At 45.9% G+C, this 20,839-nt stretch overlaps 1 protein-coding gene across 1 annotated transcript in view; it reads left to right on the top strand.

Annotated features, from left to right (window-relative positions):
* Positions 1-20,839, top strand: part of LOC8043761 — a 164,876-nt gene that overhangs the window by 18,647 nt on the left and 125,390 nt on the right. The window contains exon 2 of the mRNA XM_040209416.3: positions 6,412-6,481. Coding sequence (XP_040065350.2) covers positions 6,412-6,481 — 70 coding nt within the window. The remainder of the gene's footprint in view (positions 1-6,411; positions 6,482-20,839) is intronic.

The following is a 20,839-nucleotide window of genomic DNA, read 5'->3' on the forward strand; positions in this document are numbered from 1 at the left end:
CAAGGAAACCGACGCGTTAGTTATATACCTGTTTGCATAATCGGAGGCTTTCATCTGTTTTGGAATGTTGATTTGCGACTTCGTGAAACGAAAGGGTGCAACAATTCTCAAGGACAGAAACCAAACAACGAAGACTATGCGGAGAGCGAGTCACAAAAAACAACGCGCGGTAACACGCCGCACAACCGGCTCACAACAATCAAAGGAAACGTTTCGCGAGCGAAGGCCGTTCTCTTTTTTATGTCGTAAAGATGAATGGAATTATTTCATATACGTTTTTTTTCTGTGTGTATGTGTGTGTGTGTGTGTGTGCTTTTAAGCCGTCCGTCCGATAACGTCGTTTATTTAAAAGATTGAAGTAATGGCTTTTCGTGGTCGTCCACTTATAAACAATGGGACACGGAAGGCATACGCGTGCACGTGCAGATTAGGTTTGTGGTGATTGTCTCTTGCCACGATCTCCTGCCTGCGCACACTTGTAGGCACGTTTTCCTTTACGAGCCAGAGATCCCCCCCCCCCCCCCCCTTTGCTCCTAAGACTGAATGTTCAGACCCCCCCTCAATTTTAATTCCTGGGGAAACCCCTGGAACGAGCAGCGGGGCTCCGGCATAAATAGAAAAGCAAGTAACCGCTACAATACAATAAAATGACAAAAAAAAATATGCGTCCATGCACATTTGCCTTAAGCTTACACGACGGCGAGTATGAAGGCTACTCGCTCGTCACTGGTCGATCCCCAGGTTGACGCTTCGGTTTGTGCCGATACGACGCGGGAAATTTATATGTTACTCAAGTAGAAAAGCGGTGCTAATTATGTGGATGTTGGTTTTCAGTTTGCCGACCTTGTCTCTTCAATTTCTATTTTTTGACGGGGCAATATTTGGAGGCGCGGGTCCAGTGATGAGACTCCTGCGCCATTTGCGTCAAACTGCGCCGAAGAGCTTACCCCGCTACGTCCTGCTACATTTTGCCAAAATGTGAGGAACATTGCTTTAACATTGCGCCAAAACTTGATTTCACTTTATGATGGCCGAAGATATAATGGCTCAGGCCCCGATACACGTCCGGAATCCGGGTCGTTATGCTAGGCTTGCGCGAATTTTCGGAACTTTCTATTTTAGTCGCAAATAACGTTCTATCCTATTTGATATTGCTGTCAGTGTCGAACACTGACAGTATACTTGGAATTTTCTGAATACCTCTTCTGTTCCTAGTCTGGTCTGGCGTGTGAATTGGCTTCGTTGAGTGCGCTTCTCACCGCGCAGTGGTGTACTGCAGTGAAGCGGAAACCGCGAAGTATAAGCATCGCAATTTCGCTTCTCTTGCTTCGCCGCAGTGCATCCGAGTGCTAAAGGGAAAGCATTCCCCCAGAGCGGAACGTTACCCATACAAAGGTCGAAGATATATATATATATATATAAAAGAACTTTGTGATTGTTAATGTAGGAGCTCTTAGTTGCAGTAAACATTTATGAATTAAATTACGGCTACATTTATGATAGACTGCGGTATTTTTACGATATACTTTCAAATTCTGGATTTAGCGAGGGTACTCGCAAGAAAATTTATATGAACTGCTATATAGGTTTATTTTTTTATTTGAACTCCGTTGATTAGTTGTCACTTTTACATATATTTCATCCGTTCGAGGTTCACTCAGTAGAATAAATCAAAACTAAATTAGGTGAATCAGTAGAAGGAATAACTTTAACGACTTTGCCTGAATTGTTTTAAGAAGGCATACTTATTGTTCACAAGCCGATCTCTGTTATTATAAGTTCTACACGCAATATGTCAATAATTTTCATAATGTAATGACAGACTTTTTTTTTTTAATATGAATTTTGAATTTTTGTTTTATTATAACTTTTAGAACTTGAATGAACTTCGTACCTAAAATATGTTCACAGCAGTCCATACTGTCGTTCACCGATCAGCATCTTGTTGCCATGCCTACTGCTTCTGTGTGCAACTAAACAGCTATTTATATGTTTTGAGGAAATCAAACCTGCTGTTGCAGAGAAGTGTGAAGGCAATTAGCATGCCCGTCTTTTAGTTGGACAGCTCCGGTAAAACGTCCAGCGAAATCCGGTAACTAAAAGTGGCGGCCGGTAATATTTCCACCAAAAGAACTGGTAAACTACGCTGGTTTCTGGTCAAAATGAGTGGAAATTAACTCGTTCCCACCGAATGTCACTAGAAGTTTTTGCCGGATTTTTTAATAGAAAGGTCAACACACGAATCTTTGCATGTTATATTCACACTGGCATGAATGAAAATGAAGTCTGTGATTGTGCTCCAAAAGTACGTTTTGCTTCTCCATAATGGACTTTTGGTTGCTCCAAAAGGTGCTACAAAATGACTCGGGTCAATCGCATCACCACGTGTCGGAACTTGTCAATTCCGCAGTATCTTGATTCGATCGTCTTTCTACTGTGCAACAAGTGCTCCGGATTTTTGTTACAGTGGTCATTTTTCATTCAATGCTCCGTGATGAATTTTCAGTTAAACATGCCGCGTGTCGTTAATTTATCCATTAATTTCTACGTATCATACTATTAGCGTAACAAGCACTCGGCATTTTTCTTTCCAGGGCGCTACACTTTGTTTTTAATACTCTTTGTCTTCTGTGTCCAGAAACTCCGCGAATGTGCCGCCGCAGGTCATTAATTAATTAGGCCATTCACTCATTAATTTATGCACCAAGGCAGATGTGGGACAAGTGTTCATTTGACAAGGGGAATATACACGGGCGTTCTCAAAACTGATGGTCCATGAAATGAACTTACAAAACTCCTAAAACCGGGACCACACTGCTTATATATCATACAAAAGACAGTCTGCATACAGATTCGAACGCGAGTCACCGTGAGATCCGTGCTTCGAATGCCGCATGGCAATGCGTTCAAGGAGAAAACTTGGCACGCGGCATTCGAACCACGGATATTGCGGTGACTGATGTTTGCAGACTTTCTTTTGTAGGATGTATAAGCAGTGTGACTCCGGATCACGGTGTAAGATAACACTCTTCAGGTGAGGACAGCGCGCTCCTCGCGCAGTGCAGATAAAGTTCGCTTTTCACTCTCTCTCTCTTTCTCTCTCTCACTATGGTTTCAAGCGGCGCCGGCAGATGACTCGTCAACCCGTGGGCACTGCAAAGACGGCTCGTGCCGCCTCATGCTCCACATGCGCAGAGCTCCAGCGAGCTTTTCGCTCGTGCAGAAAGACCACGGTGTACCGGGGTGTCATGGCAACGAGATAATTTTTTTCGCTCTCACACAGTTTCGCCGTTTGGCCCCCGGCGACACTGTCAGCCGCGGGCACGGTGACAGCGGGATGATGCAGCCTTTCGGATGCCCGTCGAACGAACACTATCTGATTCCTCGCGCCGCGCGTTCAGCCCCGCCGTGTCCTCACCTAAAGAGTGTATCTTACACCTTGCTCCGGATTAAGAGGAAAAAGTCAAGTAGTACTTCCAACACCGAACTCTTCATACCTTTTCCCGCTTAGACAAAAAAGAAAAAAAGAAAAAAAGCCTATCGAAGGTATTTTGTTTTGTCTGCCATGCCGGAAGCCCGCACCGTTTCTCAGCCCGAAAATATGCCGGAACACAGGTAACGCCCGTGTCCCCGCGGCGGTCCCCGTCGTTGGCACACACACTCCCCACCACCGACATCGGAAACACCGTGTGGTCGAGCAAGCGGCGAGGCGTAGACACGCGTCCGCGCAGCACAGGCCTTGAGCCCAATCGGCCGTAAGAAACGCGCGGCCTCCCGCGCCGCTGGCGATCGGGCAAGGATCTCTTGCGCAGAGCAGCTGCTCGCGCTGTTGGAGCGCCTACCGTCGCTCGCATAGGCGTGCAAGCGCGCATACGCTTCGCGAATTCTTCGAGCGCCTTCCTTCGCAAGGTACGAAAATAACTGTAAGCGAAACGGCGACGACGACATTGGAAACGCGCGACGAGGGAGCCGGGTGTCTAAAACGGAAATGAGAGGGAAATCTGCAGAGCTGTCTCGACTTGTCGGATTGAAAGTTAGAACTGATCTTGTCGGGTTTTTTTGTTTTTTTTTTTTATGTGGTTTTTTTGTAGCTTTGTACGGTGTGCTACGGTTATAATCACTTCTGTGGTTGTAACGTGACACGCTGTGTCGATTTAATCGGCGTGAGGTGTGTCTAGAAGCAGATCGATTGATTGTGAGAGCGTGGCTTTAACCTGTTTTTCACTATAGCCGGTTAGAGGAGATCTAAACGTGGAGTATACACGTGTGAGTATAAACGGAATCGGCTGCAGGGCCTGCCTCTATAGTAAAAACACGACGGAGATGTGTTTTCTTTTTCCTCCCTGAGTACCGAAGCAGGTTTTGCTTACTGTTACTTTTTTTTGCTGAGGCGTACGTCTCCCAAGCTGTTTTTTCCCCATCTTGCAATGGTGATGACGTCCATTTCGCTTTGAAAGATGACACGCGAATGTCATCAATGCCCAATTTTAAACTCGAGCTGTTTAACGCTTCCGTTGCTTTAAAATTGATACACCATATTTTTCTTTCTAAGGAGCGACATATTTTTACCACTAATATATGTTTGATTTTTTGTTTACTTGTTTTTTAGAAGCCTGTGCGCCTACATTAACCCCCTCCCCTGACCATTTCTTCCCGCTGCCGTCATTTTCGGACGACACCGTCTCTGAAACCAACATTGACAGCTCCCATCTTCGCGCGATCTTCGTCTTTTTTGACGATTTTTTTTTTTGAACCATGGTAGAATAGGGCTAAGAAAGCAATGAAAAATTATTGAAAACCGACAGAACGGCACGGTGCCAATGTATTCTGACGGGTGGAGGCACAATGGGCTGCTCTTCATTTGTAGTTCGCCTGAAGCCCCCCTCCCCCCCAAGATGGCGCTAGGCGTGATACAATTCCCACCTAGCTTGAATTTTATCAAGGGGCTGTAGAAAAAGGTCTATACTCGTAGTCACCTCAAGAACCTGAGTAAAACAAGTCGGGCTCCTCAAAACATTACTATTTCCCCGTTCATGGGCTGAATGTAGCTGCCTCTTAGATTAGTTTCATCTCTTATCTTTTGCCAAGACGTATACATGTTTGAAACACCAAAAGATTTGTTTCCTCTTTCAACGTACCAAATCTCGTAAGGAGTACTTCGGGCAACGCATAAATAATACGCAATATTTTTTTTTTTTCTTTTTGGTATGACAACGAATGTGGTGTGCCCAGATTTTAGAGTGTTTCCAATTGCTCCTTTATCGGGGTCACGTGGTTTATGGGCAGCGTTTGCAATACTAGCTGCGAGGAGGAGGAGGCGAAAGCGTCGATCGTCTGCAAGCACCTCCGCCTCTGCGTCCGCTTCCCTTTTCGCCAAGTGACAACGCAACGCACGTGCACTTGCGACCGCGATCCGCGCAAGAGGAGTCCGCTACGAAATTCCAAACGCTGGTTTAAGTCGCTCTCTCTATCAAATCTTGGCTGTACTAAAAAGTTCATGGCCAGATATTACCCTTTCTGTCCGGAAGCTTCCATTGATTACTATACTTTAATTAGTAAGTACAACTACAATCGATGACTACTACAGGTACTATACTGCAAGGGTGGTGTGCACTAATAACTACCATGTCCCATGCTTGGTACTCTCACGTGATGGATAGTGGGGTCGCCATCTTGAAACAGCATGACTATATAAGGTGGTAAAACAAATGAAAACATACAAAAAAAATATTACCAAAGCATATTGTTACACCATGGCCTATCACATTCGCCGAGTCTACGCGAGAAAGAAAGAGATTGTATTCGACCCACGCACTCCTTGATTCCTTCAGTAGTCCATTCGACTCGACAGAAATTCGTGGCAACCCTAAGATGTCAGTTATAGGCTCTCATGTAACCACATGGTGTTAATTGTGATTTTCTCTTCTCTCTTTCTCAATCGGTCGGTATATAGTGGCAAAGATGTCACGTTTGACCGCTCCGCGTCGTTTAAAGTAAGATCTCGTCGCGTGCTGTTACACTGACACCGTTGGAGGCCGTAACAATTAACTGGACATGCGATGCGACAACTGCCGACATTCTAACCTTCGGGAATTAGCGGCGGCCATTGCCGGGGCACTTTGACCGAACGGAAGAATCGAGGCCGAGACTCGAACATATGAGGGTCCATTGTGATAAACTGGTTTTGAGCTCTGCCCGGCCACATAGACGAGCGGATATTTTAACCGCAGTATGCGGCTGGCCGTGTGAAAGGTTTGTGCGTGGCCGGCCTATTGAACGGGGTACGACGATCTTGACCTACCATAGTTCGCATTTTCCCGACTTTCTTTTTGTGCGCCTTACTTCGTTTGAGACACGTATTTCAGAAATCAGCCGTTGGACTCAAGTGTTGTCGTTTTGTGGCTTTTCCAGGGTTCTAACCGCAGTCGGCACCAGCCAGTCTTGCCTCCTCTCCCCATCATGGCGCCAAGGAGATCGAAAGGTGAGCACACCGACCCAAGCTGGGCAGTACCATTTCACGTATTACCTTTTGTACTGTGACGCGCTCCTGGTCTTTGTGACTTTCTTTGGAAATTTTAATTAAAATATATCGGTTCCTGCTTCCGGTCTGGGAAATGATCCGCATTCAAACGACTTCGTTGCTGTTTATCACTCGGTTGTTTGGAATTTTAGTGATACGCATCTGTCGAAAGGGGCAGTGAACAAACGTTTGACACAATCGGGAATTTCGTTCGTAACCGGGTGCGCGTGCGTGTCATTGTGGCCCGTTAAACTTACGTACATATACAGATTCTGCGATGTGCAAGGACAGGTTGACCCTCGACTTTAGAGTGTACAAGAAACAGCGTTTATACTTGCATCGCATAGCCTAAATTCGTCCGCGATTACTGCCATTATTCCGCAACCCTCTGCCTCTATATTCGGCTTTTGATTGCATGCTATCTTTTGACGCTAAACACTGCGATGATCCTCGCGGTCATCGGAGTCTCACTCAACCCATTTTGATAATTCACGACGTAAATATAATTGACATTTTAGAATCGTCTAAAAGCCTAACATAAACAATCCACGCAATTTCTCGACATGGTACCAGATATGGCCGCAAACAGTTTTCTCGGTCCATTTACTCCGTGAGAACTTGACTGACGTTTTGCGACAATCGTGTCAATAACGTCAACTTGCGTTTGAAAAAAAAATGACGTAACTCTTCCGAATAAAGCTATTATTCTCGGAAAGTTCATTGCCTATGTTTAGTTAGCGTGCACAACTGCCATGAGCGCGGGACTCCGCAAAGGAGATCTCATGCACACTGCTTCGCTCGCTGATCGCATGTTAAAAAAATCGATTAAGGAATAAAGCATCCCGTCGAATAAACTATGATTACCATTACATTCTTCTTTGGGTACTTTTAGTTGAGACGACACTAACCAACCGACCTACGCGAGCCAATATTGTCGTTGTTACAAATGAAACAGCCACTGCTAGGTTATACGAAACAAACCTTGGAAAGAAACTCTGATCCCCACAAGCGAGAGGTTTCAAATTGCCTCCGACGAAACATTTAATCGTAAAAACAGGCGTCAACAAAAAAAAAAAAAAAGAAAACAAGAAAAAGCATGTACAAATGCATAAGCAACAAATCTTCAGAGCTTCCCACCAAGAACAGCCAACGGCCACCAATTGCCGCAAGATGGAACTATGGTAGTTGACGTCTTTGCAATGTGTATGTGGGCATGTATATGTGTGTGTCTCGTATCACCGTGAAGCCGCTGCGAGGAGCGCGGTTGGGCGCGACCCCAGGCGCATGTGTGTTCGCGGCTGGGAGTCTCCAATTGATCTTGATGGCCGCCGCACCAGACCGATCCCCGGGCGCTAATTGAGTTGAGCGAGGGTGGCGGGCAGCGCACGGCGGCTACGCCCCTGGTTGCGCGGCGGATCGGCGACGTCTGCGGCTGCTGCACGTGGTTCGTTCCGCTTCGTTGTCGGCCATCAGACGCAATTGACGACGACTCCGTCTGGGAGACTTTCTCCTCCGCGTCGCCGCTGCAGGGATGACGTCAATCGAGACGTCCCGCAGCTACTACCGCGTTAAACCAAAAAAGGGCGTTGAACTCCTCAAATATATATATTTGATTAAGTGCTGATATAGCGCATGTACGTACTACACAACCCCCCCCCCCCCCCCCCCCACCAAAAAAAAAAAAAAAAAAACGTTGCGAGGTATTTGTTGAGTGAAGAGCGATTCGGATATTTCCACATGTCGAGCCAGGAGCAAGTTTCAAAATGTCTAAATGAGTCAGTGAACTCTCTAAAAACATTTTTCTTTTTCATTGCCTGAATTTTAGAAATATATCACGCAATAAACATTGCCCGAAAAAAACAAATTACGTATTTACAGCGTGAGACTGATTTCGAGTGAGTAGTGCTTCCGAAACGCGCTTCTTTCTGAGACGCTAACCAAGTTATACAAAATGTCAAAAATTACAAAAAAAAAGAAAATACAAAGGTTGTTTTTTTGTTTTGTTTTTTTTGTTTTTTTACTGGTACAATAAACTACTCATCTCCGAACGCTCATTCTCCGAAAAAGTGTAGAGCTAATGGTCCGAACCAGGTGCCAAAGTTACAAAACTAACCGTATCTTACTACAAAAAAAAAAAAAAAAAAAAAAAAGGTTAGAGGTGAGATTTTAAAATTTTTATTGGAAAAATGGCATCCGACAGAGGCTCTCGAATACACGGAGCTGAATGACGCCAGTTTCGGAAAACAGGTGAAAACGGGCCCTAGTTTCCCCATTGCAATTTTGCAGAAAATTACCTCTCACTTTCTTTGTAATATGGAAACGCGGTTAGTTCTTAAACTTTGGCACCTGGTTCGAACCGGTGGCGTATATATTTTCGCAATAAAAAAAACAACAAAAGACTATATATATATATATATATATATATATATATATATATATATATATATATATATATATATATATATATATATATATATATATATATATATATATATATATATATATATATATATATATATATATATATTCAATGTTATAGAGCTATTCATTTTTTTGCAGATAACGGCTCAGTAATCAAGTGACGAAACGCCAAAGGAGTCATGTTTGCGCATTTTTGACGCGAAATATATGACTTACACATTTATGTACATATATTATTCGATAGTTCTCGTGATCTATTATAAGGGAAAAACATTCGAGATTTCTGATTTTTGTAGTTTGCGTAGTAGGTGTCACCAAACATGACATAAACGAAAACATTAAAAAATCGAATATGCCGTGTTTTTTTGTTTTTTTTTTTAATCTCTTCCAATAGTATGTTTTTCGGGAAATCTTTGTGATTATGTTTCCTACACATTTAGAGAAGTAACATAAAAAAAAAAAATGTCCGGACTCGCGTGTATGATCTTATCTGAACAGAACCTATATACGTATATACAGAAGCACTTTCCATTACGCATAATGAGTCTCTCAACACAAATATTGCGGCATCTTTTCTTTCCGGTCAAATTTTTTTTTCCTTCTTCTATACGTGTTGTATTAGGTGCCTAAAAAACTTGGGGAACGCTTAAATTAAGCTTCGCATTTAAGAGTGGAATGCGATAGCGTTATCGGGCCTCGTTCGCAAAGCCTTCTCATATAAATCCGCACTCCCTCCCAAGCCGTGCAAGCGTCTGTGCATGGTCATGTCACATGACATGTCGTCATGTCACATGACGCGTCACGTCACGTCATGTCACATGAAATGACGTCACGTGTGGCATCATGTCACGTGACGCGCGATGTCAGACGTGGCTGTGACGGCATGACCCTATTGAGCCGCTAAGTTTAGCGGAAAATTTTCCCACCAGATTTAGTGAAAAACGTTCCGCTACATTTGGCGGGAACATTTTCGCTAAATTGGGTGAGAAAATTTTCCACTAAATCTGGCCGGAAAATTTTCCCGATAAATTTTGTGTCAGATTTAGCGGTTCGATAGTCATGATGTCACGGCCACGTGTGACGTCACACGCATGACTTCATGTGTGACGTCCCACGTGACTGCGCGCGTTGCATTATGGAATATTTTTGGTCCCACCGACGCCGATGAGGGATTTTTTTGTGACACGAGCTGCGTTTGAGTGCGACTGAATGCCGCTTATAACTGCTTATGGAGAGATGACTGCTATGGCAGCCGATGCACGCAACCCGTGTCCTAGTGGGGCGCAGGAAGTCTTAAAGCAGTCGGTCGTACAGACTAAAACGCAACTGTCTGAACCGTGCAGCGTAGTGCCATTAAAATTCTTACGTGAATATTTTTTTCGCTTTATTTGTTTACCGATATATTGCAGATGACACGAGTAAATAGAAAAAAAAGATTACAAGAAACAGCGTGAGCTTTTTCATCGTTAAGGTATGGATGGATGGATGGATGCTAACGGCTGTGCCGTTATAACGGGCGGTAGCTTGCGCCACCAGGCCTAGAAACTCAAAACCAAAACTACGATTCCTCCTTTCGTCGTTCTAAGCCAATCTGCTTCCTTTCTGCAATTTTGGAACTATCTATGGGATAACATCGAAATAAGCTTGAAAAGATGGGCAAAAAAAAAACCTAATAATATTATTTTACTTTTGCCTCTTCCCTCCGGCGATAGAGTCGCCAACTTTCCCTCTATAGTCGGCGTTACTCCAGAACCGGGCCCACTAAAAAATACAAAAAAAAAAAAAAAAAAAGGTTAGAAAAGGAAACAAGAATAAAAGAAACCAGTGGAAATGCCGATTTACTGTTTTTCAGGCAGCCTTTCTCAAGTTTAACGAAGCAGATTACTGACATCGTAAAGCAGGCCGCGTTGAGAAGAGTGATGCATTGTGCACACCTGAATTTTATCTGCAATACTCGAGTGGCGCCAAGTAACTTGAAGTAAGACAAGGATATCCCAAGAATTTTGCGTTCCATTCATCCTTCGATCCGACTTAGAATCCGCTCTGCGTTGCATGATATCGTCTCTCTTGAACACTAAGGTTGGCAAGGGAAGTCACATGGTCACTTTAAAGACACGAGATTGGCTCACAGAGCACTCATTCCCTCGGTCTTCAGTCGGAAGAAAGAGTGAACGGAGTATACTCCTAAACAGAGCCAGCACCGCGCGCTTCCCAAGTTTTTTAAACAGCGCCGTATAAATAGCTCTGGTCTGTAACACTGGGTCTCACGTTTGCAAACAAACGCTTCCTGCAACCCGTAACGCGGGTGCGACGCAAACCGAGCATGCGCACGGATACCGCGCGTGGTTTAGTTAAGAACTTAAGATAACACGTTTCGCTCTGTCGTCGCGGCTTCCTGGTAATCCTGGTAAAGGACAGATTCGGCGTCCTCCCATGAACAGACCACCCTGGCAGAGTCGACTCTTTCGAGCGCGGTCGTAATTGGGGGCCGAACAAGAAGCAGCCTGCCCCTCCGACGAATGCGTGGCCCCTGACACAAGGTAAACACGCGGGGAAGCTTGCTCTTGAGACTGGCCAGAGCAGCGCCATGGTGGACGTCTATGGCAGGCAGACGGGGCAACGCAACTTGCGAGACAAGGCCTGCTCATGACGTCATCGTTGGTAGGTTCCCGACCCGCTCCCAGAGGCGAACATGGTGAAACTCGACGAGATGTCCCCCCCCCCCCCCCCCCCCCCCCCCCCATGGAGCGGCAGAACGCGTGCGTCCAGCCATTAGTGATGACGTATGAGGGGGAAAGACGCCAGCCTCGTCTTCTAGTGGTATGAGACCATGCACGCACGGGCCGCTGTTGTGGCTCTATGCGGAAAAGAAGGCCCGGCGATTCTCTTCTCACGCGGCGCTGTGCGTGCTCGTTCTCGATCAACTGCGCGTCTGGCGGAGATTCCAAATCGGCTCGTCACGCGGAGCAAATATTTACTCGTGGTAGCGTTCCGGACGGCGCAGGCGTTCGGCCGTGTATAAGCCTGCTTAGGATTACGACTCGCGCTGCGGACGCATACACACAACGGAGGCGCGTTGCTATATTTGAAGCAAAGGGGAAGGCCTCTGTCTGTGTGTGTATATATGCGCATCTTTGTGTTGCTAATAGAACCCGGCCAGGCGGCGACCCTGGGGCGTGTGTATGTGTGTGCAAGGGACAAGTTTTGAAGATGGCCGCGTCTCTTCCTTTCAGACAAAGATGTTCTCTTGACACATCGTTCCCGAGGCCGAACTAAAAGAGTTGCGTGCGGAGGAGCGTCTTCTTGTTCTTTTCTTGCGTGGCTAAGTTATGGGTTCGTGGAACGATGTTGGTTCAAGAGCTGTGGTTGAGCGCCGTCGAGCTCGGTTCGTCGTGGACGACGAGGTCGAGAATCTGTGCCCTTGACGTCTTCATTTCGTTCGCGCAGCTGAAACTTAGTAAGAGAGGCAGAATGAAACCGTACTCTCACGGCTCTCCGCTTTGCGCGTGCTTCCAAAACTTGGGGCTCTGGTTTATCTGTATACTACATATCGTGTGGTTCGTTTATCGAGGTTACGACCGCAGTCGTATAACTTTTGATCAATTTAAATATGGCCTTGCTGCGTTTGATAGCGCGGTCTCACTGAAGCCTAAATCTGTGTGTGTGCGTGTGTGTGTGTGCGTGTGAAAGAGAGAGAGAAAGAGAGTGTGTACATGTGTGTTGTACGTAACAGTTCTGCCCAGACAAGAGCTACTAAGTTCACACTGAATTCGAAATATCGTTCACATTGAGAGGTGTTTCAGTATTTCACGCATCAACGGCAGCGGCGTACAGTTTCGGTTAGGAAGAAAAGAAACAAAGAACGACGGGGGAATTACAAGCTTGCACAGATCTGCGACACGTAACCCCACCCACCCGGCTCGGCTCGCGCTTCACGGATTGGACCACGAAAGAGAACGATATGCTGTATCAAAGGCACAATTTATGCGTAACTCGAAACGCGTTAAAAAAAAAAAATAAAGGTGATTAGTTTCCAAAACAGCTCATTCATAACCTTGCAAACCGAGTCCCTAAAATCGCTCAAGCAAAAAAAAAAAAAAAAAAGAAAGAAACAAAAAAAACGTGCATTCTTCTTTTCAGTTTTCGAAAGAGCAGTGCACTCGGGAAAAAAAAAAAAAAAATTACGCAGCTTGTTCACGTTCTCACCTGTTGAATGAACGTGTGAAAGTGTGAAAGAACCGCGCCCTTGTGCGTTATCTGCCTCGAAACACGACTTGCTGCTCGCTCGTTGCGCGTTCGTTTCCATTGTGCGGCATTGTAGCCGCTCGGCAGCTTTCATTAGCGGCGCCGCAGGGGCCTTTGTGTTGTCGGCGAACGAGGTACCGTCTTGCCGTTCGGTCTTCTAATGTAGGCGGCCCTAATTTGAGTTGCTATCTGTACTCCGGTCACAGCTAAGCTGACAGTGTGGTGGAAGGTATACTGGAAGGTATACTGGAAGGTATACGTGCTCGTTGGATCAGTTGTACGTCTATTTTACGCCACGTGACCACGCTCCCGCGTCTAGGCGGTCGATTGGTCCGGCAAGAGCGTAGCTCCCACCGCAGTGTCAGCTAAGGAAACCGTCGTCTCAAAACCTTGTTGTCTTCTTAACAAACCCGTTGTGTTAGAACTGTTGTTATTTGGGTAACTGTTGTTACCTGTTTTTTTAACTGTTACTACGCCGAACAGGTGACTGTTGTTACCTGTTTGACGTTATAGTATAAAGAAAGGTTTTAAAACTGGTTCGGGGCTAGACAGCGGCTGATTTTTCGGCTCCAATTTGAACAGTTTATAGATAAGAATGATGCTGGTTAGGGTGCCTCAATGTCCTTCTGTTAAGGGTGATGCCACCCTTTGTAGTACCCGATGCCGACAGCACGCGCTCACGGGTAAAATACAAAGAAATTGACGAAAACAAAATGTCGCCATAGCACAGTCAGCGCCACAAACGCGTGCAGGGACACGCTCTTTCACGCGCTTTTGAACAAAAAAGAAAAATAAATGTGTGGGACAAAATGGCGAGATGTCTCCACCCTAAGCAAAGCGCACATGAAGGCACCCTAATGCTGGTATTACACAGGACGGGCAGTGACTTCTAACGAGCTTAATTGAACGCTGACTTTGTTGCAATTATTTTCCCTTATTATTAAACCCCAAAGATGTACAAGTAACAGCCTCTCTCTTCTTCAATGTTGAGAACTGAGAAAGAGAGAAAGGAGATTGGCGAGTGTCGGGCGAAACGAAGAACACAATAGGACAAAACAAAGGCCTTTCGGGGGTCGGCTTCTCCGAGTTGGGCAAGGGCATAAAATATTCAGAGTTCGAGAGAAGTTCCTCCCGCCTCTTTCCACTCTAGCAAAGCGAACGCTGGAGAGGAGGTCGTCTCTTCTCCCGCGTTATTTTAACCTGTCACCGACCAATAGATGGGAAGGCCGTATACGTAACATGGCATTTTCTACGTCAACTACAAGGGACCAGCGCAGAGCACGCGTCAGACACACGAGTGCTGCGGCAGTGTTCGGCTGGGATTCGTGTTACCGTTGATTGGCCACACGAGTTCCAGCGCTTCGGCCTTGCTATTCAAGAGGTGTTGCCTATATAGTCTGTTTCACTATACGCTGCCTGAAACGCGACTGCGACTGGTACGTAATTCCCACGTCCAAAATAGCGATCCCACGATTTCCGCCTGATGACGTCATAGAACCGTCACGCTGTCGCCGGCCGCGATCCTGGCGGTGTGACAGCAGCGGTGGTTGACGGTGGCAGATGCCCGTTCTGCTGCGGGTCGCTCTCCAGCTTGGCATTCTACGGACGCTTGGGAAGCCAGGAGTTGGGACGTCGCGACGACAGTGACACTCGCGTTCGCTCGTGTTTTTTTTTTTTTTCTTTTCTCCCAGAACTTCTACGCTTAACCGCCAGGATCGCGCGACACTTCGGTTTTGGTGACGTCATTTGTTGTCACTTCGGGACCGGTTTCGATGCATGGGCGGAACTGGACGCCAAACACCGATGAGCGCCGTGACGACGCGCTTTTGGTGCTGTTTTATCGGCAGCATTGAATCGTAACGCCTACTGCGGTCGAACTTAAAGTAAAACCGAATACGGTCGTGAAGTCGACGATCGTATTCACACGTAACGTAAGAACATGAAAGTCGGTGATTAGTCGACCCTCGCGGACTTCCCTTCTTCGGTAGCAAACCTGGAACGCTTTTCTATTCCTTTCACTTGCAGAGCTTCCTTCGTAGATCATGGCGATGGGCTCTCTCTGAGGGCTCCGTGTGAATGTAAGCTTAGGGGGATGTAATGACTGTATCATTCTGGAGTCGCGCGGTTTTAGTAGAACAGAGATACATTTAGTGTGGTCCAAACCACCAGGCTCGATCTAAAATGGACCGTAAAAATCGACGCCTGCACGTAGCAATCTAAACTTGTCGTCAAAAGTGTATTTCACAGGTCGGCTATTTCTTGTAAAATTACAAAGCGTAGTTCTCTTTCTGTAAAAAATAAGACCAAGAAACTTGCCAGTGTCTAGGGCGGGCAGCGACGCAGACGAAAGGGGTCCAGTAGCGGGGTGTGTTTGGCAGTCGTATTGATAGATGGCGCTACCTCCTTATTGCGACGGCTCGCGACCACCGTGGTTCATTAAGATTAACATAATCTTTTTTTTTAAATTTACCTCCGGTTAAAAAAAAATAATGCGAACAATAAAAGCAACACTTATAGTAAAAAAAAAAAAAAAAAAACGCGTCTGCAAAACGGCGGCGCTTTTGCTTCCAACGAATTTCGCCTGCGTGTTGTCTGCTTTCTTTCGCTGGTCGGCTGCACCTTCGGACGCTGCTCCCGACGCCATCTATCAATAGGAACGCCAAACACACCCCGCAACTGAACCCCTGTCGTCTGCGTCGCTGCCCGCCATAGACCCTGGCAAGTTTCTTGGCCTTATTTTTGTACAGAAAGAGAACTACGCTTTGTAATTTTACAAGAAAAAACCGACCTGTGAAATTCTCCTTTGACGAAAAGTTGAGATTGATACGTGCAGGCGGCGATTTTTACGGTCCATTTTAGATCGAGCCTGGTGGTTTGGATCTCCCTATACGTTTTCCGCCTGTCCCTGACCAAAAAAAATAAAAGAAAAAAAAATCTCTTTGCCAACGAGGATAAGCTGGACGAGTCGTGGCCATGGCAATCCAGCAATAGCCGACCGCCAAAGGAAAGATCCAATGCGGAACTTGGTAGAGTATCGATTGACTTTTGCTCGCCACGGTCGGGGAGGGCCCTGTCAGAGAAGGCGAGTCCACAAATGAACGACCGCGGAAGCACCCCGACTTGTCTGATCCGCCTAATTGGTTAAACGAGCTCCCACGGTGTCTTTTTTTTTTTTTTTTTTCTCTCTAAAAACGTTTTGTTGTTTTTACACTTCCAAACCAGGGCGTGAACTAATTAGAACGCGTGCTACTTCCACGCTGGCTAATTGATTGAACCAACCTTTGATTCATAATTCAGCGATCCGCTTTTCCGATGTACTGGGCCCTCGCGACGCGAGTATCTGAGTAGATATTGCCGGGACGCGAGATACACCCATGCGATGTCGGCTGTTCAATGTACGCAAAGTTGTAGAACACGAAAAAAAAAAGGTAATTGTTTTTTGTTTTGTTTTTTCGATGAACTATCGCAGGTGTCCTAATGTACTCGCGACTATGTACAGAGGGAGGTGACGGCGTGCCGGTCGCGATGTCGTTTCTTTGCTTTGGCGTGTATGGGCAGGGTTGCGTTCGGAGTATGGGTGGCGTGTTTGTACTATTTTGGTCTTGCATTGATCCACGTATTATGCGGCACTGCGAGAGAAAAAAAAAAAAAAAGAAGAAGAAACAGAAATAAAACATCGTTTATGGCCAAGAGGTAAAACTCGCTTAGGGTCCCCGAGGCATGATGCAAAAGGGGCGTCGCCTTTATGCATATCGTGTGTCAGGTGCCGCTGAGCCCTTATATATGCGACTCGAAAACATGCTGTAGACAGAGCATACGACGCGCGAGCGATTAAAAATCTGAACGTGTTGACTTGACGCAAACGTGCAGGGACGTAACGTGCCAATGCGTACGGCTGCGTGATGGCAGCGTACACACACCCAATATCGCCTTTTTACTTAGTGATAAGAGGGCTCGAGAAGAAAAAAAATATCCTGAAAAAAAAGTTTTTTTTTTGTTTTTTTGCTCGTTTTTACGCTTGACATAAAAATTAAAAAAAAAAAAAAAAACGTGAAAAGCCGAGATTTTTTATTAAGTAAATTCTGCAACATATACTGTAAAATTGAAATACATCAATACGACAGACAAAAAATAATCATACCGCACGTCATTTCGTTGTCAGCGCAGGTGGAGGATTAAACACACTGTACCATACTAGATTCGTTAATCTATGAAATGAAACGGTGCGGTGACGGAGCGAGGGAGAAGAGGAAACAGAAGCGTTTTAATTGTCTGCTGCCTCTATCCGTCGTCAAACTGTTTGCATTGCCCAAAGCAGGACACGAAATGAGTATAAAAGAACGTTCACACTCTTGCTACCGAGTACGACCGAGAGAGACAAGACCGGTTTTTAATCCTCTTACGACGTCTTCGGACCAGCTCCGCTGCAGCGCATCCGGTCCTAAGACATCGCAAGAGGCTTAGAAACCGGTCTGGTCTCTCTCGGTCTTACTCGGTTGCATATGTGTGAACGGCGCTTTATACTGTTGTTCAGCATGAGCGTAACAGACCGAGGGGGCAAGGGGGGCGCTTGCCCCCCCCCCCCCCAGCTCTCAGAGCGTGTGTGTGTGTGTGGGGGGGGGGGGGGGGGAGGCAAGGCATGTGTTTTGCCCCTACCCCCACCCCCTGAAACTGCCGCCACTGGGCAGGGCAAACACTGGCCGGCGGCGCCCAAGGGAACCGCCCAACGGCCCTGGGGAGGGGGGGGGGGGATCTGGTTTCCTTCCCCCCCCCCCCCCCCCCCCCCTTTCAACAACAAGTTGATACGCCACTGTTGTTCAGTATAAATTATGCAGCTGTATGGCGATAAATGTTACAAATATAGCAAAATAAAGTTTCGAGGACTTTAAAGCACGAGAGTGATAACTTAGTGCTGCTTGATATTTGCTCGTGTTGTGTGTGCACGCGTGTGAAGAAGTCAATTTTTTGATGTCATTTATAGCATATTTTCCGGTTAATGCATTGCCACGCCGTAATTCAACGAAAACCATGGGACTTGTATAACACGCAGCCGAGTCACCGCTACTGCACCACAATGTGTACATATTTTTGCGTGATATAACATCATCATTGACGAACGCGGTGGCTTTCAGTAAATCGTTACAATAAACCCAATACGTAATTTAGTATGGTGAAGAGTGTGTTGCTATTGCCAAATGCGTAGTCAAAAATCTGCTATTTGACAAACCTCTCATAAACATTAAAGAATAATATAAGGCGTGTGGTACTACCAAAAAACCTGGTAAGAAAAAAAAAACTTTTGCCGTTGTTGGTCTATGTCGGTACATTTGAAATGTCAGATTATTCTTGCTAAGACAAAGTTTCAAATGTTTCCAACATTTTCAGGGAGAACAAACTTTTTTTTTTTTTGTTTTTGCCTTTAATATTTTCGGAAATTTTGCATCCCTGCAGAAATTCCTGAAGCGATTCTTTGCCTGGTCCACCAGCGTGTTTCACAAGCAGCGATTTCGGCCCTAGAGCGGCGCGATTTCTGCCGTCGCGGCGCTCGTGCCACTCAACCGCTGATGCTGGCCAGAGCGCCGCGACGGCCAAAACCGCTGCATGTGAAACACGCTTTAGCGATGTGCGCGGCCAAAAGCGTCGCTGTGGTCAGCTTTCCACGATTGGCCAAACCATGGGCATATGAGCACTGTCAGATTGTCAACTTTGACGGTGTTAGTTTCGGATTGCGATGGCTCCTATAGCTTCCACTGTGCTTTTTAAACACACCACCGAACTCGTCTTTGCACCCGATGGTAAGTAGCCAGAATAACAACTGGTGACGTCACGGCGAGGCAAATCCCAGTCGTGACGTCACGGGTGGAAACCATAAGAGGGCGCCACCGAAACATCTCGGCGCTAATAGGCTGACAGAGCGATGGAAGCCGCGTGCACATTGAACCAGTCAACCCTCGGTCTTGCTCCACGTGGTCGCGCTATCTTATACAAGTGCAGACACAATAAAAGGCAAAAGAATGCTTGGTCCTTCAAGCATGTATACCTTCCTCTGCCCTATCAGTATAGTGGTGAACGAAGTATATAATATATATACTCTGTTCACTGCTAAGCTAATCACACTGTATAGCGGAGTACAGTATCAAAGCATATCGAGATTTTCTTAGGTTTTGTTTTTCATTTTGGCATGTTTTGAATGGAACGAACTCCCCGACTCACGACTCGGAAGCGACTAAAGAGGAAGGTCACGAGTGTATAAAAGTGTATTTCAACTAGCAGATATCCTTTACGTATACACAGATATAGCTAGGAACACCGAACTTCGGATAGCTCCGTAAATTCTATGTTATGATAAAGATTTGCACCAGCTTGCGTGTGGTTTCACTCTTTCCGGGTTGCTAAGCATACAGCTTCGCTTCCTTTCTCGACACAAAACACTACTCGTGTTCTCCTTGCTACTTTCTTTCCTTTTTTTTTTCTTTTTTTTTGTTTCAAAAGAGCAGGCATATCTCAGTGCTCACGGACGTCATCTTCGTGTTATACCCTGATTTTTAAGGGGGAGTTCAGTGTGTAGTCGACGTTTAGAGTTTCCCTGATTATCTCCGCCCCCTTTAATCAAGACTCCCGAAACGCGTGTTCTTTCACACGCGCGCTCCGTAATTGTCTGCTCTTCAGCTCGCCATTTAAAACTCGAGAAGCTGTCAGCACCTTCGAGAAAACGGGTTCTAGGAAGTAATCACGCCTACTGGCTGCAATACAAGCGAAATGAGCAATACGTGGTATGCCTTTTATGTTGCTATACTTTTTTTTTTTTTTTTTTTTGCAAGGCAGACGGAGTGCAGCAGCGAATTCTTCGGTGTTTTGTTTCCTTTTCTCACGTACACATTTGCTAGCGAAGCAGAGAGGCGTCTTATTACGCTGTACAGGCTTAACATACAGCTTACACGCGCTGTACACCGCGTAATAACTCAACTCCAACTTGTTTTGAGTACATTTTACGCTGAGTACTTACAACAGACTTAACTCGAGAACAAAAACAAAACAATAAACTGAGGGCAGCATAACTGACTGGAGTAATTTGAAAGTGTTTCATGCCACCCGCCGCAACATTTAGTGGCGCACAGATCAGGTGCTACGTACCGTACATAAATCTGAAGTTGGAGTACTTTGGCTAAATAAAATCATAATACAAAACGCACGATACTCCCGTGCCATTTACACTGGCGGGAAACGTCAATTAATTAAGGACTCTACGATACAATTTAAACATTATTTCTACCCAGGAATACAGAGGGGGCTTCTTCACATTGCCGAACAAACAAATAGACCAAATGAGGGGTCTGAGGGAAAGGGCGTGGCGTTAGGGCCAATCCACAAACAACACATGAGGGGACCGGATACGGGAAGATTTTTGCGGCTGCCATCTAACGTCACCATGTCGTTTTGAGGTTTCCGGTCCCCGTAGCCGTATTACGTGGTTCGCCTTTTTAATAAACAAAGGGCGTCTCTGTGGATAAAAAGTGTCCCAGACAACAAAAAGGTGGGCCAGTGAAGGCCCGGTGAAGGCGGGGCATAAACTGATTCTCCCTTTGAAATCGATTAAGTACAGTACTCACCAATATCGTGTACAGAACACGCGAACCGTGTGTTTTCCCGTGG

The sequence above is a fragment of the Ixodes scapularis genome, unplaced genomic scaffold (assembly GCF_016920785.2).
Source record: "Ixodes scapularis isolate PalLabHiFi unplaced genomic scaffold, ASM1692078v2 PGA_scaffold2__306_contigs__length_199485367, whole genome shotgun sequence".
Classification (NCBI taxonomy): Eukaryota; Metazoa; Arthropoda; class Arachnida; order Ixodida; family Ixodidae; genus Ixodes; species Ixodes scapularis.